The sequence below is a fragment of the Metarhizium acridum genome (assembly GCF_019434415.1).
Source record: "Metarhizium acridum strain ARSEF 324 chromosome Unknown scaffold_13, whole genome shotgun sequence".
Lineage (NCBI taxonomy): Eukaryota > Fungi > Ascomycota > Sordariomycetes > Hypocreales > Clavicipitaceae > Metarhizium > Metarhizium acridum.
In genome coordinates this window covers 1,816,869-1,841,299 of record NW_027094016.1, presented here as the reverse complement: position 1 = coordinate 1,841,299, position 24,431 = coordinate 1,816,869, and the positions used below count along the sequence as shown (strand labels likewise).

Sequence of the window (24,431 nt, the reverse complement as noted above, 5' to 3'; positions counted from 1 at the left end):
CTGGTCTTGCCTCTGTCACCCGCCGTTGGCCTCAATGCCAACGTCGAAGCCGGTCTCGAGCTTGGCTCTCATATCGATGCCGAGGCTGATCTCGATGTTAGCATCAGCGCCGCCAAGAAAGCCCACGAGGGTTATCAATGCCCCCACAGCATGAGCTACTGCCCGTGGACCAAGGCCTGTTCTTGCGCTCCTGGTCAGAAGCTCGACCTTGATGTTAAGGCTTGTGTCGGTGACAAGCTTACTGGCGCTTGGCCCGAGCCGGATATTAAGGTGTACGCCTCTGTCGACGTCAAGCTTGGCACTTTCTGCGCTGCCTCTCCCACCAAGATCGTCAAATACAACGCCAGCCATGAATGGTGCCAGGCCAGCCTCTCCACCGTGGCTTTCGTAGCTGTCGCCGCTATCGAGGCCGAGCTCGTTGCCGGTGTGGACATCGACGTCAAGGCCAACATCAGTGCTGATCTCAAGAATGTGTGCGGTGCTCTGTCTGGCCTCTACCTCGAAAGCGTCGTCGATGCCGTTGTTGCCTTCAACACAGACGTCCTTGGCCTTGCTGTTGTCGACGCCGACGTCAAGGTTAGCCTGGGCTTGAGCCTTCTGACCATCATCAAGAACCTCACTTGCAAGCTCGGCCTTGGCAAGTGCAACTTTGACTGCGTTGCCTACTGCACCAAGGGCTGCCCGAACTATATTGATGTTGTAGGCGAACTTGGTGGTCGTATCACCGGTCTTGTTGGCTTTTGCATTCTCCCGAAGGTCATTCTGGTTGTTAACAGCCTGAAGGTGGTTGTCAACGTGGTGGTTGAAGGCCTTCTCTGTCTCGTCGGCGGTATCATCAAGACTGTTCTGTCTACCTTCGACTGCCACTGCAAATAATTTGTCAGACATGATGTGTGGAGGGCCTGGATCAACGGTCTTGTTTGAGAGCGCCTGCTGTAATAGTTAATAGAAAACGATTTAGCGTTCGTGTCCGGTAATGTCTCGGCGTCGGGTCTCATGTCCGCAACGATGTAAATAGTTATTTTTCTTTTCGAGGCGATGAAATAGTCTCTATAGCTTGTAATATACCCCGCCTGGCATCAAATAGGAGATTTCAAACATGTGACTGCAAGTGAATGAAGGTACGTTGGCACTGGACCTTACTCGTTATTTGCATTATTTCGGTGACGAGGATATCCTGTCAGCGTTTGCTGCTCAGAATCCATGGGGTATATAATAGGTACGAGGGCTACATTATACAAGCATGAACATAGAGAACCCACAATTTTTAAAAAAGCCCTCAAGCACATGTCGATACAATCATTGGCTTTCCAAGGCTGTCCACCATGAAATGGCTAAACGATTCGTCATCATTGTCGTCGACTAGGAATGTCCTGTCCTCGGTTTCTGGAGGAAGTTTAGAGTATAAGCCCTCTCCGGCCTTTGGCCAAGTAGACGGGAGCACGTCCTCCTCGACGTCTTCGTCCTCTGGTGTGTCAGCCTCATGTTCTGATCTGATTAGACGTTTCAACTCTTTTTTTGCGTTCTTTTGTCGTTGTCTCGATTTCGGATTGTGTACAGTGTGGCCATGTCTAGGTCTTCCAGCCGGACGGGTACGACGAATTGCCGCAGCAATCTGGGCGTCTAAAGAACGGGAAATCGACCTCTCCCAGTCTGGGGAGTCGAAAATTGGCAAGTCCGGATGTTTTTTCGACACTGACACCAGAATATCAGCAAGAAGTTGGGGTCGAAGTTGGTCGCAAAATGAAAGAATATTCAGCAAGTCTGTCCTTTTTTTCCCCAGGAAATATTGTGTGCGCTCCAAGTGCCAATGTTAGCTTGATATAGCGTTGTGACTGAGTGTGTTGACAGAACTCACGGCTATATCGGATGCCTGTTCAGCATAAAAGCCCACCAACTCTGACTTTGCGGGAGAAATGCCATCCGTAATAGCTGAAAGCCGTTTCTCTCTTATATTGTCAACTGCGGCCTGGCTTGAAAGGCTGATTGATGATTGGAGGTTCCCCAAGGCGGTCTTTGGTGTGCTGCTCTCGGCATTTGATGGCTGAGACGATGCGATGACTTTGGAATGAGAATGAATCATTGACTTCGGACATGCGATTGTATTTTGTGTAAAGTCAGGGGCTTCAGACTCAGGGTCGCGCTTGCGTTTTAAACTGGAAGAGATGGAAGCTATTTGCTCCTGATGCGACGTCGAGGTAAGAGGCAAGGATGGAGGAGAGGCATTAGGCAACGGCATTGTCCATGAATCCATAGCCTCTATCGTTCCCCTTTTTCGGCCAAGCTTGTTGAGCATACCTGATGAGCCCCCCCTGGGTGGTTTGAGGTTGTCCTTGGTGTCTCGAATCCGACTTAGAATGAATGCAGCTGCCGAGTCAAATTGCGGCGCATAATTGCTGCTAACGATCCGATGGCCTACAATCTCTTTTGAATTGTCTTGTGTGACGTTGATCTCGACTGATGGGGGGACTGAAGGCGTGCGGTCGGAATCCATAGTCTTGACAGCTATGCATTCCTCCCCTACCGGCGTCTCTGGTGCCGATGCCATCATCTGGATGGTCTGAAATTGGCTAAAACATACACTTGCATGGAGGATATGTGCCGATTCCCGGAGAGATGGTGACCGATAACCGAAAAGGAAAAATTCATCTGACACCCGTTGGCGATGAACGATAAATATAAATTCCTGGAGCCCAGTGAGGGAGTTGGTGTCTCGATGGATCGAGTGAGCCTGGAGACAATTGCAGACCAGGTCCTCGGCGGATGGCTATCACGTGATTTCCTATGAGCCCTACACCGTGACAACAATGTGTGGCGATATACCCCGTATATAGATGAGATTGATGGATGTATTACATGTATTTATGAGATGTCTAATGTTATTTTAAAAAGACTTTTTTTTCCATTCAACATATGGCCCCTCGTTCTTTCAGGACTGAAATGTCCGACTGGCTCATACCAAGATGGTCACCGAGAATTTCGTCAGTGTGCTGGCCAAGCATAGGTGGCACGGAGCGGATGGACGGCTGGGTTTCAGAGAATTTGACAGGAGTGTTGACCATTTTAATTGGACCACAAGTCTCATGTTCCATTTCAACAACCATGTTACGCGCCTTTGTGTGGGCGTGGTTCAGCGTGGTTTGTACGTCGTTCACGGCTGCGTAGGGCATACCACTGCCTTCGAACACCTGCAGCCACTCCTCTGTGGTTTTCTGTTGTGAGACGGCTTCAATCTCGGCCTCCAGCTGTTGGCGGTTTGCGACTCTGTCCGCGTTTGTCTTGAATTTTGCATCCTTCTTCCACTCAGGTTTACCAAGGCCGTCGCATAGGACGCCAAACAGACGATCATTCCCACCACCAAAGAGGATGTCTCCGTCCTTGGTCTTGAATGATCTGTAAGGAACAATTGAGGCTAGGGCCTGTCAGCTTCCCGTCTTTTAAACGTGGGTGCAGTTACTCACGATGCGCTGTGCCCCATCTGCCGGTGTCCTTCTTCCCACTGATGAGGCAACTGCTGGCAATATTCGCCAAGGTTGCCGTCTGACAATCGCTCAAGGCCACATCAATGTGTTGGCCTTTGCCCGTCCTGGCCCTGCCCAGAAGTGCTGCCATGATGCTGTTGCTGGTATACAAGCCTGTGGTAAGATCAGTAACGGCTACGCCAACCTTGACGGGAGGACCGTCTCGCTGGCCGGTGATGTGCATTAGGCCAAACTCAGCTTCCACCATGACGTCGTAACCGGCGCGGTTGGCATACGGCCCCGTTTGCCCGTAGCCGGTGATGGAGGCATAAATGAGACCGGGATTGATCTTGCGTACAGTCTCATAATCCATCGAGTACTTCTTCAATGTGCCGGGGAGGTAATTCTCGACGAGGACATCACATTTGGCAACAAGCTTGTGCAAAATATCTATCCCCTCTGCATGCTGGAAGGACAGACCCAGTGACTTTTTGTTTCGGTTGGCCTGTGACACGAGATGTCAGCGGGGCCAGAACCTGGATTCATTGTCGGCTACAAGGCGGCGACATGGCAAGACGGAGGTAATTAATGACGGGCTTACCCCGAGAAAATATGCAGCCTCTCCAGGGCCGTCTGCCTTTGTACCCGGCTTGTAGGGGGCATATGGCGGCCCCCACGCGCGCGTATCATCTCCTCTCACGGGATGCTCAATTTTGATGACCTCGGCACTGTATTTTGAGGAGAGCAGGTTAGCAAAGACGATGTCCAACAGTTTATCGTTGGGCAGCTGTGAGGAAAGCTCAGCTTACCCAAGATCACCCAAAATTTGAGTGCAGTATGGCTGGATCATGGCGGTGTGGTGTCAGCAAAGTCTATCTGACCATGTTGGCGGCGTGACGTGATGGGAGCTCTTGATAGGAGCCCTTGGTCGGAGCTGGTGGCGGTCAAGACTTCAAGGCACTTACACCAGCCAGCACACGGGTCATGTCCAACACGCGATATCCTTCGAGGGGCAGCGGGGTCTTTGCTGCACTTGAATAGCGACGGAAGCCATTGGCGAGACGCGAGGACCGCACCACCGACAGCGGCCGAATGCACCTGGAAACGGCCGACATTGCCAGTACGCGTGTCGTCAACAGCGTGATTGAGGTGCGAGTTGGTTCGAAAGAAGATTGAGGAGCACAGGAGAAACACGCATGTGGAAAGTGCGAGGGAGAAGTTGCATGTCGGATATGATATTCGGTGATGAGTGGAGCGGAATCGGGGGAAGCAGGGACAGTGGGGTTCGGCACAGAACGGCGCCCCGGGGGGAAGGGCTTCAATTGGGGCGGTCAGGTTGCCTCAATTGGTGCACCGTTGGGCGGTTGAGCTGGTGCTAGTTTTAGTTCGTTAGGGGCCACATGGGCGGACAGGCAGCCAGGGGCTCCCCTCCCGCCACAGATTGCCTAGGCACTACGGCTCAAGCTGCCTGACCTGACCGTCTGGTTCCCTGGCCGCGGGTCCCGGCTCCTCGCGGTTGAGCCAGCATGTCAAGTCTGGTCTGGTTCGAAATCCGGGGCCGAGGCGCCTAATATGGCCTGCCGAGAACCAATCATGTGCCCCAATGGCTTCAAGGCACACCAGCGAAAGCCGACAATGCCTATCTGGTCCGGCATCGACGTTGCCCCAAAGCATTTCTGTTGGTTCGCATCTTGTTTCGATTGCATTCCAAGGGCCAATGACGAGCAAAACTTTGTTACTTTAAATACTCAACCACTCTCTCTGGTGGCCAATGCGGTTACAAGATGGAGGCGCAGCCCTCGTTCGGCAGTGTTGAACATGTCTAGCTAGACAGGTCATTGTCCACATCATCAATCTATTCTTAAATGACCGATCCATGCGCCCCTGGATGCCGCAAAATGCTTGGAGCACCAAGAGATGTCGCGGTATCATTTAATCATTTATTTGCCATGACCTGAATTGTTTGTCCAATAGCGCGGCAAATCCCAATTCCCGTTGTTTTGTCGTGATTTGCGCTACATGCCAAATGTACAGTTCTATCCGCTTGACTAGCAGATAAAAGCCAAAGTAGTATTGATAATAATAAAATTAAATGACAAGTCTTCCCATCAAAGGAAGAGGACATGCCATTTATAGCCTGTTCCTGCTCCACAAACACTCTTTCTGTCTTGCATTCCACCCCACGCTTTGATCATACGCAATCCGCCAATAATAGAAGACAAGGCGCGGCACAGTCGACACCCTGGGTGATTGGTGCCAAATGAAGCAATCAAAGTGACAAATTTCATGACCCCTCGTATTTCTAGACGCTCCCCCATTTCCGAGTCAAGACTTGGGCCATGTTCACCACATGATATGAGCAGCCTGAGGTGGTGGCACTTCGCTAAACACAATCACCATGGCGCATTTGTCGAAACGAGTGTCATACGAAGACCAGACTCCAGAGTATGGAATATGGATCGTCGTCACCATAATAGCCGCCATTATCATCATATCCGGCGTTGCTGCCGCCCTCGTTATCCTTGTCCTGAAATACAAGCAACAACAATCTTACAGCCAAGTCCATCATATTGATCCTCAACCCTCGAGCGCGAAACTACCGAAAAGGGCGCACGACATGTCCGTAAGCAATGTTTTGGAATCCGGAGATGAGGACCAAAGGAATTACATTATCCAAAAGTCGCTGGCCGGCCGGGGGGCATCAAACGAGCCGCGCGTTGGGCCTGCGACTCACCTTTATAAAGAAGACCGAGGTGGGAGGAACAATGGTCAACGAGACCACATCTGCCAAATCAAGAAAACGGGCTCTTTATTAAAAGACTGGAAGGAGTTTGAGGCGGGACTACAGAGGGACAAGTCAAGATCGCCGACTCGCCATCCCAGCGTGATGATGCTGAGACACCCACCATCTGCGCATAGAGCCTCTGATCCATTAATCCGGGACAGCAGACGGCTGAGTAGCGCCGAAGAGGTGATGGAAGAGGAGGAAGAAACCACTGACGTGAGCAAAGGGTGTAACACAGGGCCGCAGATGCAGGTCGAGTGGGGTGGACAGAGGCAGCTGTTGATGACGAGCACTGTGATGAAGTAGGAGAAGGAGAAATGTATGAGCAGCTGGGGGAGGAGACGACTAAGGAGACATGGAGCAATACTGAAGGGGACATGGTAATGAATAATGTGACGTGGCCTTGCTGTAGTATTCACGAGCTGCCGACTCGAGGCCAAGCTCGACATGGCGCTGTAGGATAGCACATATCCCCAAGGCCGTTTCATCTCAGGTAAACCTAGATGTTGTGTGCAAAATGTACAGGAAGTGCCAGACTCCGATATCCATCATGAGCCGATCTCGTTGGTAACCTCGACAAATGCGTGCCACTGCTTCCAAGCCTGGCCGCTCTTGATAGCCCACTTGGCTCTCCTGAATCCCTCCTTCCAGCGCTGACCAGCGTGGCCGCGCTCCAAAATGACCTTGCCATCATCGCCGTGTCCCATGTCACTGGTGTCGGCCTCACAAATGCCTGACACGACAAAAAGGGCAGCCGTGTTGATGGCGATGAAGTCGATTAACGGATCATTGTCCGGGAACTCTCCGCAGAGAATTTGCCGCAAGATGTCGGCATTCTCAGCCGCTTCCTTGCCCGGCGACACTTGGCTGAGGGCGTGACGCGTGGCGCCGAAATCCTCGGGGGTAATGGTAAAGCGCTCAATGGCAACCTCCCCCCCGGGAGACTTCTCCTGCAGCATCCAACAAAGAGTCCCGCCGGCACAGCTAATCTCGTCGAGTTCCTCCTCTCCACAGACAATCAGGGCCTTGCGGCAACCAGCAGTTTTCAACGCTTCAGCAAAGGCCGGACCAAGGTACCGTCTCCCAACACCAATCACACGTGCCTCCAAGACATCCTCTACGGGGTTGGCCAGTGGCCCCAGGTTGTTGAAGATGGTTCTGAATGGCAGCTGTTTTCGAATGGGCGCAACGTAGCGCATGCCGGTGTGGAAGACGGGCGCAAACAGGAAGCTGTAGTTGGTGGCCGAATACACCTTGACGAGGGAGCCGGGCTTGACGGCGCTCAGGACCGGGGCCCTGGGTTTCATGCTGTTGATCATGTCGGCACTGCCTGACTTGGAGGTGCTGGCTCTGTTTCCGTGCTTGGACACCATGAGGAGCGAAGAGGCGAGGATGGATGCTGTCGTGCTGACGTTGAAGGTGTTGTGGGAGTCACCTCCTGTGCCAACAATGTCGCACTACATGTCAAATTATCAACGGCGTGCTCTGGTCTGTATTGCAAGATGAACTGCGTGGGACGTACCAAGCCGCCATTGTAAGCGCCTTCTTTCCTGCCTCTCCTCGCAAGAACTTCATTGAGCTCCTTTACCGGGATGTCCTCAGCAGCGTCCAGCATGACGGCCGCAGTCTTTTGCAGAACGTCTGCTCGGAAATCCAACTTGGTGAAATGAAGGGCCATCAACAGCGCAGCGGTCTGCGCCTCGGTCACCTGGTTTGTGAAGAAATGAGAGATGGCATCGGCAATTTCATCCGCCGTCACCTCATTATTGACGGGCCAGAGCTTGGTCAACAACGGCTTCAAGTCAACTGGAGGCAAACCCGGCTGGCCAGAGCCAGAGGGCGTGGGTGTGGATGCCATCGTCGCCTGTGACTGAGCAATATCACTGCAGTGTCACTAGGAGATGCTGGCAATATGGAGTTATACTGTTGTTAAATAGTCGGGCCAGCAATATGTCCAACTGGGCTCAACGTGAGTCAGCCCATCTGACGGCTGCAATGTCAACTCTATCGAGCGTGCGGTACGGAATTGGAGTGGATAAATGCTGATGCGAGGACCATTATTGGCCGATCTCGGATCCACGCGCCGGCTTCTTATGGAATGTGCGAAGGTGCCATTTTGGTAACGATACGACTTCACGTGCGTGTGTGAGACTCCGCTGAGCTGCCTCTGCGAGAAGCGTCTTGTAGTCAATGCGCTGGGTCCTGTAAAATATACTTTAAAGCTGGTCAAGATTTGCTCGTGCCATACTATCCAGCATCCAAAGAGACGCCTGCCTTGCAGGCCAAGACATGATAAGGGAAAGTTGCTGATAAAGACTCTGCGGGTTTCTGCTTCTGGTAGCTACTAGTCGTTAATTAGACTAATGGAAATTTTACAATAGAAACTCAAGTTACTACAACTAATCACACGGTTTACGACCCGTTTGCCGTATTAATAATGGACTAGCTTCTGAAGCTGCGTGTAGTAGGCAAACTTCTAATTGTGGCGGGGTCATGTGACTTCGACCGCCGGCGTGCATTTCACTGCTCTCCCACGCCCTACTCACGGCCGTCTTTGTCTTCCCCACGGCTAAGGGAGATTCTAATCCCTTCAGCTCGCAAGACAGTAGTTAAGAAAAGACACGAGAGCTGCAGACGAGACTCGAAGCGGCCAAGCGAATCCGTAAAGGTCTGATCAGGTGACCAGCGGTCGCACTACCAATCCAGACGAAGCCACAATGTTTCCTCCGGGGGGAGACGCGAATGGCGGAGGCTATCAAGAAGACCTGAACAACATCCTTTGTTGTCCAGACTGCAAAGAGATCCCGCCCAACCTAGTGGAAGAGTTCTCCAGCGGTGACATGGTGTGCCAGAGCTGTGGTGTTGTCGTCGGCACCCGTATCATCGACACGCGGTCGGAATGGCGCACCTTTGCCAACGACGATCATGGCGGCGATGATCCCAGCCGTGTCGGCGGTCCTCAGGATGAGTTTGTGGAAGGTGAACAGCTTGCGACGACCGTCGCCTTCTCCGAGTCTAAGGCACACAAGGCTCTTTCCCGGACCCAGAACAACGCCAGCCAGGATAAGGCGCAGAAGGGATTGATGCAGGCCTACAAAGAGATTGTCTCGCTCTGCGAAGCCATCAACATGGGCCAAAACGTCTCCAACGCCGCCAAGCACATTTTCAAACTTGTTGACAAGCACAAGTTCATGAAGGGCAAGCCTCAGGAAGCTGTCATTGCCGGATGCATCTTCATCGCCTGTCGGCAGAACAACGTGCCGCGAACGTTCCGTGAAATCTTCAATCTCACCAGTGTCAGCAAGAAGGAAGTCGGCCGCGTCTTCAAGCAGCTGCAAAAGTTTCTCCAAAAGCTGCAGGACACCGAGGGCGAGGGCGCAACGGGCTTGAACACTGTCACCAATTACGAAAACACCTCTGTTGGTGCCGAAGATCTTTGCAGCCGGTACGTGTCGCAACTCGGCTTCAAGAGCCAACAAAAGATTTCCAAGATTTCTCGAGACCTGGCGGAGAAGGCAAACGACATCTCCGCGCTTGCTGGACGATCTCCCCTCTCCGTGGCTGCCGCTTGTATCTATATGGCTTGTCACCTTGTTGGCGAACCTCGCTCATCGCTTCCTATTGCGAAGCAAGCGGGTGTTAGCGACGGCACTGTGAAGACAGCCTATAAGCATCTTTTTGCTGCGCGCGAGCAGCTCATCAAAAAGGAATGGCTTGAGGACGGTGGTAGTATGGACAATATCCCTCAGGTGCAGGCATAAGAGGAAACACCCGAGGCGTTCTGGTTTAAAGCCGGATGGATATCGCACGAATGCTCATGACCTGTGTTGGACTCTTTTTTTTTTTCCTTCCTTGCTTTTTTTCTCTGGAAGGTGGTTGTCGTTGATTCGCGAACTTGAAAATCGCAGGCTGTTTTAAATTATTATTTGTTTCATCTTTATTTTAGACGAGCAGCAGCGCAATTCGGCCATGGCGTTATACAGGGGAATTTGGTTTTTTTTGGTGAACTGGCAGGCACAATTGGTACGGTCAGGCAACTGGTTCAGGTACTTACACCGGGCAGAAGAATTAGAAGAGCCTAGATTGGGATATCAGAAATAGCTCTGAGCGGATAATAAAAGATTGATACCACAACTTCTGCGTGTTTCTCTGTCGGCGTTATTGTGAGCTGCAACAAAAGTGTTGACTGTCCTTGGGCATACAGTGAAGATTGCCTTCAACAATAAGCATAGACTGTACAGCCAGCAACAGCCGCCATTTCCGAACTTACCTAACCATGACGCATCTTTACACTCGCTCTGGATCACAATGTCCTGCGATGAGTTCACCACGGCTGAATACTGTATACTGTATACTCCGTACTGACTCTTCATTTATTGACAACGACAGCGTCGTCGGATACAGGCGTCCAAGCGATTGAGCAAAGAATTGGCAAGGCTATGTAGAACTGTGGTCGGTGGAATGGTTCATCGTGATGGATGAGCAAGTCATCCACGTTCCAAGGCTGGAAGCCTATTGGTATTGTAGTCCCCTGTTTGTATTACTACTACATTAATGTTCCGGCGCGAGCGCCATTGCCACCCCACGTGGCTTGACTCATTTGCCTAATGGAAGTTCTTGATTGTTCCCCTATTTGACCTGGCGTGCTCAGTTCCGGGGCTGGGTTGGTCGGCTTGATGCTTGCGGATTGGCGCACAGTTGGCAGAAGCCGTCTCAGTGGCGCTGTCCAACCACGGCTGCATGCTGAGAGGGGAGAGGCCACCAATTTTTGTCCAGGCCAAGTCCAGCTGCCACCTGATCTCGCTCGAGTCAATATCCGTACGGCGTGACTACTCCGTAGCCCAGCAGCTGGTGTTGTAGATCTATGTATTGCGTGTTGCTGTCGATCAATGATCCATTGGTAAAAAAAGGAGGTACATGGAGCACATAGTCTGTGAGCAAATCAATTGAGCTATATACAACCGTGCCCTCCTCTGAGCGAGACTCGAAATCCCTTCTAAATCTTGGGCAGACAAGTCCTTCATTCGCTGCCTCCGTCGTTCGTCTGTCAGAGAAAAAGAGTCGAGACACCACGTAGCACTGCATTGCACGGTTCCGTCGCACGATCCGAGACCTTGTCTTGGCCAAAGCGCCTGTGCGATAGTCCCTTGACTCCATCTTTTCGATACGAGGCGCCGTCGTGGTTTCACTCGGGATGTGGGTATTTTCTCGCCGGTGCACTGGGACATGACGAATGCGTCGAGCTGTGCAGCAGCGTAACAAGGCCTGGGTTTGCCGTTGGCATCCTTAGCTTTTTAAGCCCAAATCTCGCCTCAGAACCCTTGTCCTTCGTTCTTGGGATTCTGAAGAGCTGGAAGCGGGAAGATTCCGGCTCTCCTTGATTCGTTTCCAATCGCATCATGGCCGAGAGTGAGTACAGCACAACGGAGAAGCGCCCAATCCAAAATACCCACGAATCCACCTCGCGACGACACACAGTACCGGCGATTCGAGCTCCATCAATACAGCAGCTTGAGAGCAAGCTCCGTGATGCGGCCAGCAAGTTCTATCAGTCTACTGTGGTCGAATTGATCCTTCGGCGCAAGCATTTGGCTTCTTCCGAAGACGGAAGGCACATCCCACTTGCCATTGAGCACAGCGAGCCTTTGATCGACACCAGACGAGGCCACACATACATCTCCAACAATGTTCGGACCTCACGATACACGGTGTGGGATTTCATTCCGAAGCAACTGTTCTTTCAATTCACTCGCGTGGGGAACTTTTATTTTCTGTGTGTTGGCGTGCCGCAAATGGTGAGAACATCGACACCAGTGTCCCCCCCTGCTTCGCCGCCGAGCCTTCGACCTTTGTCCCGCTAACCTTGTTCCGACCACAGATTCCCGGATTGTCGACGACTGGGTCCTATACAACAATTTTGCCTTTGCTTTTCTTTGTTCTCTTGACAGTCGCCAAGGAGGGGTATGACGATTTTAGGAGACATCGATTGGACAAGGTGGAAAATGCCAACTTTGCGACAGTCCTTGGTCGAGAAGACCACTACACGGGCAAACTCAAGCCACCCCATCTACTTCATCGTCTGAACCCTTTCCATATTCAAACTGCAGCGAAACCTAGGCCTGGCCCCGCCGATGAGTTTCAGGATATTCGCTGGGTGCCGACCAGGTGGAGCAACATCAAGGTTGGAGACATCGTGAGGCTCTCTCGTGATGAACCCATCCCAGCCGACCTGGTCTTATTGCATAGTGATGGAGAAAACGGCCTGGCATATATCGACACGATGGCTCTCGATGGTGAAACAAACCTCAAAACCAAGCAGGTTTGTCATGCCCTTGAGGGTTGTGGCACGATTCAAGGAATCTCAAACTCACAAGCTGAGTTTGTTGTCGAGGACCCGAATCCTGAACTGTTCAATTTTGATGGTAGAGTCACGGTGAATGGAAAAGCTGTGCCATTAACGCTGAACGAGGTCATTTACAGAGGGAGCGTCATGAGAAATACTACGTCTGCTACAGGGATTGTCATCAACACTGGAGAGGAATGCAAGGTGCGCATGAACTCAAACCAGCACCCGAGAGCAAAAAAGCCGGCACTTGAAAAGGTCGTCAACATGGTTGTTATAACTCTTGCCACTTATGTTGTTATTCTCTCCGTCGGCGTATCAATGGGCTATGTCAAATGGAAAAGCGATTATGAGGAGCATGCTTGGTATTTGGACATGGCCACGGTCCCCTTTTACCAAATCATCATTGCATTCATTATTATGTTTAACAACGTTGTTCCTCTGGCTCTCTACATAAGCTTGGAGATTGTCAAGATTGGTCAGCTATTGCTGCTGAATTCCGACATCGAAATGTACCATGAAGAGTCTGACACTCCAGCTCGGTGCAACACCAACACCATTTTGGAGAATTTGGGTCAAGTTGGCTACATATTTTCTGACAAAACTGGAACCTTGACGGACAACATAATGAAATTCCGCAAATTGAGTGTTGCAGGCACCGTTTGGCTGCATGAAATGGACCTGGAAGAGACCGATGATGATGAGATTCAGAAACCACCTGCACTTCCCAGAGAGATAAGCCACTTGGACCGAAAAGGCTCACTTCAAAAATCCGAAATTGTTTCCCCCATCATACTCGAGGAACAAATAAACGACCTAGAGACGCCAATGTCTCCATCAAGGGCATCGTTTGGTGGCCGACGGTCGTCCTCGCAATGGCGTTCAACCGGTCGCCCAGACCATATCCAACCAGACGTCAATACGTCTGATCTCGTTGACTATCTCAGAATCCGACCGCATTCCGCGTTTGCCAGGAAGGCTAGAGAGTATCTGTTGGCGGTTGCATTGTGCCACACTTGCCTACCTGAAGTAAAAGACGGCAAAATGGATTTCCAAGCATCCTCGCCGGACGAGTTAGCTTTGGTTCGAGCCGCCTACGAGCTGGGATATCAAGTTACCCGCCGTACAGCCAAATCAATCACTTTGCAAGTCCCTCTGCCCAACGGGGGCTCTGAAAAAATGATATTCGAGATTTTGGACGTGATTGAATTCAGCAGCGCACGAAAACGTATGTCAATCGTTGTCCGGTATCCAGATGGGCGGATATCGATCATCTGCAAAGGTGCGGATTCGGTGATTTTGCCCAGGTTAAAATTAGCTTCTTTGGCTTTGCAAAAGGCCAATGAAGTGAGAAAAAGTGCAGATCTTGAACATGAGATATACCGCCGAAGCCAACAGCACGAACCTCGCAATAGTTTCGGCGGTAGGCCGAGTCTAACCGTACGACGAACTCCCGGGGTACACCGAGGCCGCAGTATCGATCAGCAGCGACCTTCTGTGAAAAGACGAGAGTCGTTTGAAATCCACAAGCTTATGAGACCCTCCGATGACCGTCTACGTGGCGGGTCTTCTGCACCGCGCGGAGTCTCCTTGGACGTATCTAGAACGAAGCTACTAAGCCAATCGAGCCATCACCAACCGCAATCCGTGCCAGAGCATCTCAGTTTTCTTGAAGACTCTACCATATATGACGAATCCGAGGTTTTTACCAAGTGCTTCAAGCACTTGGATGATTTTGCAACGGAAGGCTTGAGAACATTGCTCTATGCCCAAAAGTTTGTATCCGAGCATGACTACCGGTCTTGGAAAAAGCGCTACGACGACGCATCAACCAGTCTTGTAAATCGACAGGAGCTCATTGAGGCGGCGGGTGATGTGATTGAACAGTCGTTTGATCTTGTCGGAGCAACTGCAATTGAAGACAAGCTCCAGCAAGGGGTTCCCGAAACTATTGACAGACTACGACGAGCCAACATCAAAATCTGGATGCTGACTGGCGACAAGCGTGAGACAGCCATCAACATTGCACATTCCGCGCGGATATGTCGCCCTGGATCCGACCTGTACGTCCTGGACGTTGCCAAAGAATCGCTGGAAACCCAACTCATGACCCTGGCCGAGGAACTGCACACCGGTTCGATACACAGCGTCGTCGTCATCGATGGCCAAACACTGGCAGCTGTTGAAAAGTCCGATACTCTTTCAAAGCAATTTTTCGCAATCATGCTGCTTGTTGATTCGGTGATTTGCTGTCGCGCATCTCCCGCCCAGAAGGCGCTTCTGGTCAGAACTGTGCGATCCTCCTTGGGCAAGTTCAAGAGTAACAGGCATCGCGGTTTGACCTTGGCCATCGGAGATGGAGCTAATGACCTGGCCATGATCCAAGCAAGCCATGTGGGTATTGGGATATCTGGAAAAGAAGGACTTCAGGCTGCACGTGTTGCAGACTACGCCATTGCGCAATTTCGCTATTTGCAACGACTACTTCTCGTCCATGGTCGATGGAACTATGTTCGAACGGCGAAATTTATTCTTTACACGTTTTGGAAAGAAATGTTCTTCTATTTACCAACTGCTCAGTATCAAAGATACAATGGATACACCGGTACATCGCTCTACCAAGCCACGAGTCTGACAGTATTCAACACCCTGTTCACAAGCCTATGCACAATTTGCATGGGCATTTGGGAACAGGATCTTAGCGCCGGCACACTCCTTGCTGTCCCGGAGCTTTACGTATATGGGCAGCGCAACATGGGACTGAATGCATGGAAATATGTACGGTGGATGTTTTTGGCTGCAGTTGAGGGTGTCATTGCCTGGTACGGCGTCTGGGCAGGGTACGGCTGGATTTCTCCGGCCGCTCGCGACGAGGGTCTATACGCACTCGGGACTCTCGCTTTTACCGTAGGAGTGCTGTGGATCAACTGGAAGCTATTGTAAGTCAAGCCCACACACATTTATTTCCAGAAAAGCAGACTGTTTCTGACACGTTGGTAGCATTTTCGAAACCCACTACAAATCAACCATCGTGATGTGCTCCTTTTTCATCACAACATGGGGTTGGTTTGCCTGGCTGTCCTTTTTAGACGGCGTTTATGCACCAGGTCCAGAGGGCCCATATCTAATTCGGCACACTTTTACACGCGCATTCGGCAATGACGCTGCATGGTGGGCGACAGTCTTTATTGTTCTCGCGTTTCTAGGCCTCATGGAACTCGTCGGCAAAACTATCAAGCGTAACATGTTGGTAGCAGGCGTGTGGCTCTGGCCGCCGTGGAAAATACGCCGATTGGACGATAACGTGGAGGAATGGGACCTCCAAGTATGGCAGGAGATGGAACAGGACCCCAGGGTCCGGGAACGGTTGAGAAGACTGGCCAATGACGAGGAGACAATGGAAGATATAGAAGCGGAGGATGTGTTCAATGTCGAAGCTAGAATGGATGGGTAGAATGGGGTGCTTCCTTTCCCTTTTTTCCTCTTTACCTCTTTTTAGCGCCTGTTGGCGCTTAGAAAGGCGCATGATACCCCTGAGTTTTGAGACACGATACCACTCACGAGTAGAACAAGTACATACAGAATTGTCATATAAAGATACAAGAACATATTATTTTATCATGGCTTCTTGCTGTATTCGTATGCACATCCATAACACTTGACTCGCCGAGCTATGCTAGTTCTTCTCCGCCACAGTCCTCTCGAGGTCATTACTACTATTTTCCGTCGAGACGACCCCACGGCCAGATTCATCCCTGACCAAGGTGGCAGCAGACCTCGGCTTGCCTATAATATCCATGCTCCTGAACGCCGTCACAACCACTAACAAAGAGGCCATTCCAAACGCAAAATTCACCCAGCTGGTGGCCCTCAAGCCCGTAAGCGAATCCCCATCCCACTGCCGAATAGGACCTGCCTCCTTGACAATAACGCCACGCGCCTTCGCCATGGCAGCCGTTTGAATAGCCGTGCCAACAGCCAGGCCTACGGAGCGGCCAAACTGTCCCACGGCATTGATCAACGCCCCACCAATGGCCTGATCCTCCGTGGAAGAGCCTGGGACGTGAATAGCGTCAGACAGGGCCAGGAGGTATCCGCGCCCACGACGGCAAGTACCATGGCGGGAAACCCGTACGCCCAATATGTCGTGGTCGGTGGGATCGGGACAGCGTACAGCAGACACGCCACCGACGTGGCCAGCGTTCCACATACGAGAATAAAGAGTGTTGGGATGCGACTGAGCAGCTTGGCCACAATGAGAGCCACCAGGACGTCGCCTGTCACACCGGTGGGGATATACCGCAGCATGGTGTTCAGCGGCGACAGTCCCTGGAAGTCCTGGAAGAAATAGGTAGTGAAGATAAGATAGTTGTTGAAGGCGGCGAAAAAGAGACCCATGATGATCATGGCGGCGGTGAACCGCCTATTGCGGAAGACGGAGATCTTGATGAGCGGTGCGCGGGAAAGGCCGCGGGCATGCCGGCGCTCGAGGTAGATTTGCCAGAGCGCGAAGAGCGCGACAAGGAGGACGAATGTGATGAGGATCACAGGCACCCAGGCCGTGGCCCAACCAACGACATTACCTTCTGTGAGAGAGAGGTTGAGGGCCAGAAGGGCGGTGGTGATGAGCGCAGCGCCGAGCCAGTCCACCGCCGGGGGCTGGTTCTCGCAAACGCTGCCGTCTGATTTGGTGTCCGAGGGAGGGGGAGCTGGAGGGCGAGGCGGGATGAGAAACACGCCAGCTGCAGTTATGACGGCGGAGAGGATGGCGAGCGCGCCAAAGACCCATTTCCAGTTGGCGTATTCGGCGATGAGGCCGGAGAGGAGGTTGCCGCATACACTGCCGAGGGGGGCGCCAGCTCCTTGACGACAAGACAAGGTCAGTGGATGGCCAAGTCTGGGCTCGAGTTGAACTCACCGTACGTGCTAAAGGCGTAGTTTTTTGCTCTCCCCGGCGGGAACGTGACGCCCAATATCCCGATGGCCGTGAGCACTGTCGCTGCCGCTCCCTATCGAATAAGCCTTCAGCATTCATCGAATTACACACACATGATTGTACACATCAAAACCTACCAGCCCCTGAAGCCCCCGGAACAGATTAAAGGCAATCTCATCAGGCACAAACGGATTCGCCGCCGTAACACACGTCACCCACAGGGAACCCAGGATGAAGATGAGCCGCTTGCCGTAGATGTCGGCAATGCGGCCCCAAAGCAAGAGGAAGCACCCAAAGGCAAGCGAATAAGAAGAAACGATCCACTGCAGGCGACCTTCGGGGATGTCGAGATGTCGTCCAATGGTAGGGAGGATGATGACGACGCTTTGGATGTTGAGAACCTGGCAAAAGCGTCCCTGTCAGTTGGCCCCCCTCCCAATTATCCAGAGTCGTCAAAAGGAATGAAAGTATTGGATGGCTTCCGCCAGGCGAAGGAAACCCACTCAGGACACTTCGACTGACTTACGTTGAGAAAGGCGGCTCCAGTGACGGTAGCCACGAGCGCAATACATCGTGCCTTGGACATGGGCAAGTCGCCATTCCCATCTTCGCCGTCGGGCTCATTCCGCTCAAGGCCAGCATCTGAGTCATCTTGGTTTGCATGCACCGAGACGGTCCTGGTGTTGTTTGCGTCGGAATCAGCCCGTCCCCGTCGCGACCTCGACGTCGTATCCTTTTCGGTAGTCGGAGGCCCGGAGCCCATTGTGAAGTATGTCTTCACCTTACAGGGCTCATGGCATCGTCGAGACACACCCTCTTCCGGGCCTCGAGAACAATGCGAACAGGGGACTTGCTTCTTTTTAAAATGTGTCAAGTAAACAGGCGCAAGTTAGTCCATGTGGACCCCGGTGCTGGTCGACGAACCGATAACCAACAAGAAACAGATCCGTACGGAGTAACTGAAGTGCCATTTACCGGCGGAGTCAAGCAGGTTCGTATGGTTTGTGGATGCAGATGGTGGGCCAAAATTGAGTTTTGGCGGCGATTCCCGATGCTGCCCAGATGTCACATTTCTCACATTGGAGAGCAAGAATCCAGCAATAATTACTCTGTGCGCATCCGTGGACATGACAGGAAAGTACGGCCCCATGTCGAAAGAAAAGAAAAGAAAAGAAAAGAAAAACCACAAAATCACGGCACTTCAATGCGGCAGTGCCCAGAATATCAGCCGTGGACGAGGTGGGCGAGAGCTGCTCTTCAATATGCACCTTCCTTCTGTTGGTCGTGTCACCAATCGGAATCTAGTTCGCCGCCCGGTACCTAGGTATTTAGCGCGTTAAGGGGTTTTCTGGTGACTGTCTTCTGGCTATCAGCTATAACAAGACAGCTAAACAGAATTTTTTAGTCAATACATTAGACTTTTAATAAATAGTGATAATCTAAGACCTGTCTTGTGAAAGTTGTGCTGTCACCAGAAACAGGGGCCGCGCGCGTAGGTAGGTACCTACCTAGGTATGTACAAGGCTCCCAAAACCCAGTAGGCACCTATGTATGGAACGCGGACCAAGTGCCGGTCCGGTGCGGAAGCGGCTGTGATAGGTTGCGCAAGGCGGCCGCCGCCTTCGGAACTATTTTACCACCATTGAGAGACATCTGGACAGCATTGGGAAGCCAATCTTGGATCAACGCGCATCCCTGAGGGTGCTGATCCGTCTGCGCATATATGAAGATAGCAGCAGGCTACTCATGCTGGTCGTCAATAGACAGATACACGGCGCAATATAGAAAGCATCGACTTCGTACCTAGATATACACGTTCTGGCTCCGTAGTTCTTCCATCTATATGACATCGCATATCAAGCCAAATTCGCAGCCCAAGAACAAGTGTCAACGTGCATAATTCTGATTGACTATCTCCTATCGCATCCCATCGATTGCATCTCCTGGAGACGACCAAAAACTCCTCAAACGCACATTCCCTCCCGTCGTCAAATACAATCTGTCCTGGTTCATCATCCACTTTACCAGAAAATCCTCGTGAGCCAATGCCAAACCTTTCATGCCTTTATCCGAGGTGAGAGCAGTAACAATATTATCAAGGGAAAAAGAGTGGGAGGGTGAGAGACAAGGACAGGAAAGAAGACCTCGCAAAGTCGCAAACTCGTCCAAGAACTATCGACGCTTGATATTTCGTGTAGGAAAAATAATAAACTCCACACCATCGTTTTCCTTTTTGTCTTGGCCGGTGCCGCTCCCCTCCCTTATTCTTTTTTCTTATAGGATATTCTCGACAAAAACAAGAGGAGAAGAGAAAAAACGCAGTAAACAGGTTTTCTTTTGCAATTGTACACGTACGCCATGGGCCAAAAAAAACACAAAACCGTCCGGCCCATTGCTGTTTCCTTTGCCTCTCTTCCGGTAATTCCCATTAAACACCTGTGCGTTGCGGCACGTGTCTTGGTGATCATGTTTTCCCCTCCCATGCTTCGATATAAAACACACAAAGACAACCCATCTCAAGGGTTCGGTAAGTCAAGGCCGAGCTCTCTCATCATGCGTTCCTCACGTTCCCTTGCACGTATTCCTCGCTCGCCATATTCTGGGCGGTATCTACCTCGCCGCTTTCCATCGCGATCACGGTTCCTACCCCACTAATGGTAGTTTCCGCCCCAGCCGCCACGCTGCTGCTGGCCACCTCCGTAATATCCACCGCTGCCGAAGCCCTGTCCGTAAGAGCCGTAGGGAGTGTTGCCATGTTGGCTGGCTCCCGCGCCGGCTGCCCATTCCGTAGGCACTACCATGAAGATTGTGTCCCTGCAAGTGGCTGGGATAACCGCCATAGGCTCCGCCCATCTGGGAATTCTGAGGAGGAGGGAGGCCGCTCTGGCCACTCGGGGCATTGTTGGTAGCAGATCCGGGACGAGGTCCGCCGCCAAGAGAGGGAGAGGGACCGGAGGCGGCCGTTTTGCTATCACCGAAAGGCTTCAAGTCGTCAGCGGAGCCCGAGGCTGGGGGCTGGTTCTGGCTGTTGAAAGACTGGTTCTGAGATTGGAAAGAGGAGGCGCCACGAGCAAAGCTGTCGTGGGCACCGCCAAAGCTGCTGCCACCCAAACCAGGCTGGCTACCCGCCTGGCCAGATGCAGCGCGGCCGTACTCGCCGAGGCCAGAGCCAAGGCTGCTATCTCGGTGAAGTGAGGATGGGCCGCCAAAAGTGCTAGGAGACGAAGCATGGTCATATGGCGCATTGGGAGACATTCCATAAGGTTGGCCATACATTCCGCCCTTGCCGCCATAAGGACCAAAACCGCCCTGTCCGTAGCCGGAGTAGTACTGATGATAGTAAGGGTTGCTATAGTAAGGATGATTGTATCCGGGGTACTGCCCATGAGACTGAGGCTGAGAGCCAGGTGCCCCTTGCTGAGGCTGCTGGGACTGCTGGGCTTGCTGAGCCTGTTGAGCCTGCTGGCCTTGCTGCTGAGCCTGAGCTGCGGGATTGGGAGTTGAGTGGCCGCTGTTTTGGCTGTCATTAGAACCGCCAAATCGAGGTTGATTGTGCAGAGAGCCGCTCTGCGGGTATTGGCTAAGGTTATCGGCAACATTGTAGCCGGCAAAAGGACGCTGTTGGGAAACACCGTCGTGCTGGCCATGGGCGGCTTGCTGAGCGCCGTACTGCTGTCCGTAAACATTGTAAGGGTTTCGTTCCTGCTGACTGGCAGTATAATAGTTGGAGTAGTCGGATGGGGCAGAGGTAAAAGCTACACCAGGCTGCTGAGCTTGAGGCTGTGTAGTCTGAGCGGCAAAGCTGTCGAACTGGGGTTGAGAGGAGGGAGTAGGCTGGGCGGCGTTGAACGGATCGAGAGGCTTTTGTGTAGCAGCAGCAGTAGCAGTGTCGGGAGGTCCAAATCGACCGTACTGTTGAGTTGCAGCAGCAGCAGCAGAAGCCTGAGCAGCAGCAGGAGCTGTGGGAACTGTACAGTGTTTTGCTACATTAGTTTCAGTAATCCAACAAACTGGCGCAATCCTAGACTTACCAGCTCCGGTGACGGCCGAGGGTACTGCACCAGCAGTCTTCTGAGAGAGTGATTCCGGAACAGCGACAGGCTGAGACACAGGAGGAAGAGAGGCACGAGGATGAGCGACAGGAGAGTCGGCCGGGGGCTGGGCACGAGTCTCTGGTTCCTCACGCTCGCCATCAACGTCCTCGTCACCGTCATTCAGGCTGAAAGCCCCGAACTTAACAGCAGCTCGATCCACCTCGCGGTTACCTGGCATACGAACAGCCTCTTCCTGATCCAAAACTCGTCGTTGAAAGCTAGGGCCACGGGAAGATCGTTCAGTAGTTGCCTTGATCGCAGACGCAGCATATCCGCTTGCAGAAGTTCGCTGAGCCTGATGCTGCTGGTGAGCAGCCGAGATGGGTGTAGCGGAAGCACTAACGGGGCTCTGTCGCGGGTCCCAAGAGTCAGCAGCGGTGCTAGCAGCTGTGTCAGTTGCAGGTGGATTAGAGGCATCAACAACCTGTTCAAGATTTGTCTCGGTAAGCTCGTCCTTGGTTGGGGGCAGAGCAGTTTCAGGTTCAGAAGTAGTAACGGGGGCCTGGACGGGGACAGCGCTTTGAGGCACAGGGGTAGTCTCTTCTTCTAGAGGCTCAATGATTTCGGGTTCGGCTGGGGCGGGCTCGGATACAAGCTGAGCTTCAAGATCAGCAGGCTTCGGTGCAGGAACTTCCTTGGGAGCAACAGGCGCAGGCTTGGGAGCGGTCGACTGGCGCAGCATGCTAGCCCATGTCTTGGCTGCGGGAGCTGCTGGCTTAGCAGGTTCGACAGGAGCGGACTTATCGGCAACAGTACTCTTGAGCTCAGGCTTGTCGTCTTTCGATTTGGCATTATCCCAGGCAGAGGATTCCTCAGTCGGGACTGAGAGCTGCTGATTTTCCTTGTTACGAGTGCCATTGGTGCTGGGCTGGAATGAGCGGCCACGGCCGGCGCCACCACGAGCACCTCTATCAGAACCTCGTCCTCGACCACGGCCGCCCTCAGAAACGGCCCGTCCGCCACGGGCAGATCGAGAGGTCGACGTAGCCGACTCGCTGGCAGGGGCGGTCGTCGTGTCCTTCGCCTTTGTGCGGGCAGTCTTCTTGGGCTTTGAGACCTCGCCCCACTGGGAGATGTTGCCTATGCAGGGAGTATATAGAGTCAGCTTGGGGGCTGCACCACGATAACGTTCAGGGCTCGAACAAATGCTAAGAAAAAGTGTGGAAAGGCAATAGGGAAAGCTTGAGACACTCGACACGCATGTGCTCGATTTCGTGATATGAACGAATTGACTGCAGGGAGGCGTGGACAGTGCGATAGCAGGTTTTGGGTAGCTGTGAAAAATTCAGGTGCAAACGGGGACCACGCACCTTCAGCAATGCGTGCGACAGCTTCGTTCTCGTCACCATTTGTTTCTTGGAGGGCAAAAAGAACATCGGCCTCGGACCAATCGGGGAACATCTCGCGGATGACAGATGTTTTATCGCCATACTTCTTGCGGAGCTCAGCGAACTCGCCTTCGTCTTCGAATGCACCGAGGTTTTCGTCCTTATGGTCTGACTTGTCGCCGTTGGTTCTGGAGCGGCCGCCTCGACCGGCGAAACCTCCTCTACCGCCTCGGCCAGAGCCTCTGCCACGCGTGGCGGACGACCTTGATGCGACTTCGGACATGGAGATGGTTTGTGGTTTGTGGCGGGAGGCGAAGGGTCTGAGGTGGAAGAGGTCTGGAGGGACGCAGTGGCCAAATCAGGTGGCCCTCTGCAGAGAGAGAAGGATAATTAAGAAAAAAAAAAAGAGGACAAGGTGGGACGGAAAGGCGGCTGAGGGCCAACTCCGAAATAAAGAGATAGTCCCGTGGATGAGAACACGGCAATGTGTTGCGAAGCGATGAGCGTTGTTGAGGAGGAGCTTGAGAATGGTGGAAGTGGTAAGGGAGGCACGAGGTTTTCCCCGGAAGCAGCAGAGACCAAATGGATCAGGTTGACGAAGGATTTTGACTTTGACGGGCACCAGCACCAACCAGACACCAAACCAGCGACCATTGACGGGCAACGCGCAGCTACCAGTCCGGGCCTGGGTGGTCCGGGTCCATTTGAACTCAAGTCTGGTGCGCGCAAGTGCTCAGTGTCTCTGGTGCTGCCAGTGGATCGACTGACTGGTCTGGTCTAGTGGGCCACTGGGCTACATTATACATATGTATTGGGCCATTGGACCGCCTCAAGCCCCAACATGCCTTACGCCGCTTAAAGGTCAACTGCTGGTCAACTGGTCAGTCTCACTGACCGAGCAGCCCCCGGCGCAGGCCTGGTCTTCAATGCTCTCAAGTGCTGTTACTGTTGCAACGGCCAGCCCTGGACAGTGAGGGGACATCACTTGACGCAGCAGCCCTCGAGTCAACGTGATTTTTCCAGCGCCCCAGGGAGAGAGACATGGATGCCGCGTATACTTGATAGACAATATATGCATAGTATGTTCAAATGGTGGTCAATGCCGCATAACAAGCAATAGTGCAGCCCAATGTTGGTGGTGTCCAGCAAATTGCACCATGGTCAAATATTCATAAAGTAACATGGACTACGGAGGAGGTTGATGCCTAGACCTAAGGCTATGTACGCAAGTCTGGGGTCAACGGCATATTTGCGCCTCAACATCACCAGCACATCAGGCAGTCATTAGCGATGCATTGTACTCCATGTCCGTACCTTGGATGGTAACGCCGCTGCCTTGGCCGGGTCTTATTTCACATGCATCAATGGCGTTTCCCAGCAACATTCTGTTGCAGTGATTGATATCTGTGCTCCCTTCCAATCGTGCACACTCGGTGGGGTGCCCCCAGGTCGACTGGGTTATTTTTGCTGCCCAAGTTCTTGAT

At 52.5% G+C, this 24,431-nt stretch overlaps 9 protein-coding genes across 10 annotated transcripts; 3 read left to right on the top strand and 6 right to left on the bottom strand.

The window, feature by feature from the left end:
* Positions 1–15: 15 nt before the first annotated feature.
* J3458_003168 (uncharacterized protein) lies at positions 16–888 on the bottom strand (the record flags this gene model as incomplete). Its single annotated transcript, XM_066117617.1, has 1 exon — positions 16–888. The coding sequence occupies one exon, from the start codon at positions 886–888 to the stop codon at positions 16–18; it is 873 nt and encodes a 290-aa protein (XP_065977404.1).
* A 391-nt stretch (positions 889–1,279) lies between these two features.
* Positions 1,280–2,551, bottom strand: J3458_003167 (uncharacterized protein; the record flags this gene model as incomplete). The annotated part of the gene is made up of 2 exons (XM_007811210.2): positions 1,280–1,798; positions 1,859–2,551. The coding sequence occupies 2 exons, from the start codon at positions 2,549–2,551 to the stop codon at positions 1,280–1,282; spliced, it is 1,212 nt and encodes a 403-aa protein (XP_007809401.1).
* A 261-nt stretch (positions 2,552–2,812) lies between these two features.
* On the bottom strand, positions 2,813–4,684 carry J3458_003166 (uncharacterized protein). 2 transcript variants are annotated; one of them, XM_066117616.1, is made up of 5 exons: positions 4,427–4,684; positions 4,271–4,302; positions 4,063–4,189; positions 3,462–3,966; positions 2,813–3,412 (listed from the first exon to the last, which is right to left on the bottom strand). In XM_066117616.1, the coding sequence occupies exons 1-5, from the start codon at positions 4,574–4,576 to the stop codon at positions 2,907–2,909; spliced, it is 1,320 nt and encodes a 439-aa protein (XP_065977403.1). In that variant the 5' UTR covers positions 4,577–4,684; the 3' UTR covers positions 2,813–2,906. The 2 variants fall into 2 exon arrangements, with proteins under 2 accessions (XP_065977403.1, XP_007809400.1); XM_007811209.2 differs by having other exon boundaries at positions 4,271–4,684.
* A 769-nt stretch (positions 4,685–5,453) lies between these two features.
* Positions 5,454–6,619, top strand: J3458_003165 (uncharacterized protein). Its single transcript, XM_007811208.2, has one exon. It carries the CDS (start codon positions 5,860–5,862, stop codon positions 6,550–6,552), a length of 693 nt encoding a protein of 230 aa, XP_007809399.1. The 5' UTR covers positions 5,454–5,859; the 3' UTR covers positions 6,553–6,619.
* TRP4_1 (anthranilate phosphoribosyltransferase) lies at positions 5,454–8,397 on the bottom strand. The gene is made up of 2 exons (XM_007811207.2): positions 7,769–8,397; positions 5,454–7,703 (listed from the first exon to the last, which is right to left on the bottom strand). The coding sequence occupies exons 1-2, from the start codon at positions 8,102–8,104 to the stop codon at positions 6,795–6,797; spliced, it is 1,245 nt and encodes a 414-aa protein (XP_007809398.2). The 5' UTR covers positions 8,105–8,397; the 3' UTR covers positions 5,454–6,794.
* Positions 8,398–8,791: 394 nt separating this feature from the next.
* On the top strand, positions 8,792–10,438 carry SUA7_1 (transcription initiation factor IIB). Its single transcript, XM_007811206.2, has one exon. The coding sequence runs from the start codon at positions 8,964–8,966 to the stop codon at positions 10,005–10,007; it is 1,044 nt and encodes a 347-aa protein (XP_007809397.2). The 5' UTR covers positions 8,792–8,963; the 3' UTR covers positions 10,008–10,438.
* Positions 10,439–11,488: 1,050 nt separating this feature from the next.
* On the top strand, positions 11,489–16,196 carry J3458_003162 (uncharacterized protein). Its single transcript, XM_066117615.1, has 3 exons — positions 11,489–12,041; positions 12,125–15,528; positions 15,590–16,196. The coding sequence occupies exons 1-3, from the start codon at positions 11,646–11,648 to the stop codon at positions 16,041–16,043; spliced, it is 4,254 nt and encodes a 1,417-aa protein (XP_065977402.1). The 5' UTR covers positions 11,489–11,645; the 3' UTR covers positions 16,044–16,196.
* On the bottom strand, positions 15,607–18,774 carry J3458_003161 (uncharacterized protein). The gene is made up of 4 exons (XM_066117614.1): positions 18,052–18,774; positions 17,663–17,926; positions 17,508–17,598; positions 15,607–17,451 (listed from the first exon to the last, which is right to left on the bottom strand). Exons 1-4 carry the CDS (start codon positions 18,286–18,288, stop codon positions 16,607–16,609), a joined length of 1,437 nt encoding a protein of 478 aa, XP_065977401.1. The 5' UTR covers positions 18,289–18,774; the 3' UTR covers positions 15,607–16,606.
* Positions 18,775–19,306: 532 nt separating this feature from the next.
* On the bottom strand, positions 19,307–23,467 carry DEF1 (RNAPII degradation factor). The gene is made up of 3 exons (XM_066117613.1): positions 22,930–23,467; positions 22,044–22,699; positions 19,307–21,968 (listed from the first exon to the last, which is right to left on the bottom strand). The coding sequence occupies exons 1-3, from the start codon at positions 23,228–23,230 to the stop codon at positions 20,169–20,171; spliced, it is 2,757 nt and encodes a 918-aa protein (XP_065977400.1). The 5' UTR covers positions 23,231–23,467; the 3' UTR covers positions 19,307–20,168.
* Between the last annotated feature and the right edge of the window lie 964 nt (positions 23,468–24,431).

Coding starts and splice junctions, on each gene's coding strand:
- J3458_003165 (XM_007811208.2), top strand. CDS start 5,860: ATGGCGCATTTGTCGAAACGAGTGTCATACGAAGACCAGACTCCAGAG.
- SUA7_1 (XM_007811206.2), top strand. CDS start 8,964: ATGTTTCCTCCGGGGGGAGACGCGAATGGCGGAGGCTATCAAGAAGAC.
- DEF1 (XM_066117613.1), bottom strand. CDS start 23,230: ATGTCCGAAGTCGCATCAAGGTCGTCCGCCACGCGTGGCAGAGGCTCT. Junction 22,700..22,929: donor TGTCGCACGCATTGCTGAAG/GTGCGTGGTCCC, acceptor CTCCCTGCATAG/GCAACATCTCCCAGTGGGGC. Junction 21,969..22,043: donor CCGAGACAAATCTTGAACAG/GTTGTTGATGCC, acceptor GACCCGCGACAG/AGCCCCGTTAGTGCTTCCGC.
- TRP4_1 (XM_007811207.2), bottom strand. CDS start 8,104: ATGGCATCCACACCCACGCCCTCTGGCTCTGGCCAGCCGGGTTTGCCT. Junction 7,704..7,768: donor GCGCTTACAATGGCGGCTTG/GTACGTCCCACG, acceptor TTTGACATGTAG/TGCGACATTGTTGGCACAGG.
- J3458_003161 (XM_066117614.1), bottom strand. CDS start 18,288: ATGGGCTCCGGGCCTCCGACTACCGAAAAGGATACGACGTCGAGGTCG. Junction 17,927..18,051: donor CTGGAGCCGCCTTTCTCAAC/GTAAGTCAGTCG, acceptor CGCTTTTGCCAG/GTTCTCAACATCCAAAGCGT. Junction 17,452..17,507: donor CTACGCCTTTAGCACGTACG/GTGAGTTCAACT, acceptor CTTGTCGTCAAG/GAGCTGGCGCCCCCCTCGGC.
- J3458_003166 (XM_066117616.1), bottom strand. CDS start 4,576: ATGTCGGCCGTTTCCAGGTGCATTCGGCCGCTGTCGGTGGTGCGGTCC. Junction 4,190..4,270: donor CAAATTTTGGGTGATCTTGG/GTAAGCTGAGCT, acceptor CTCAAAATACAG/TGCCGAGGTCATCAAAATTG. Junction 3,413..3,461: donor CAGATGGGGCACAGCGCATC/GTGAGTAACTGC, acceptor GACAGGCCCTAG/CCTCAATTGTTCCTTACAGA.
- J3458_003162 (XM_066117615.1), top strand. CDS start 11,646: ATGGCCGAGAGTGAGTACAGCACAACGGAGAAGCGCCCAATCCAAAAT. Junction 12,042..12,124: donor GTGTTGGCGTGCCGCAAATG/GTGAGAACATCG, acceptor TTCCGACCACAG/ATTCCCGGATTGTCGACGAC. Junction 15,529..15,589: donor TGGATCAACTGGAAGCTATT/GTAAGTCAAGCC, acceptor ACACGTTGGTAG/CATTTTCGAAACCCACTACA.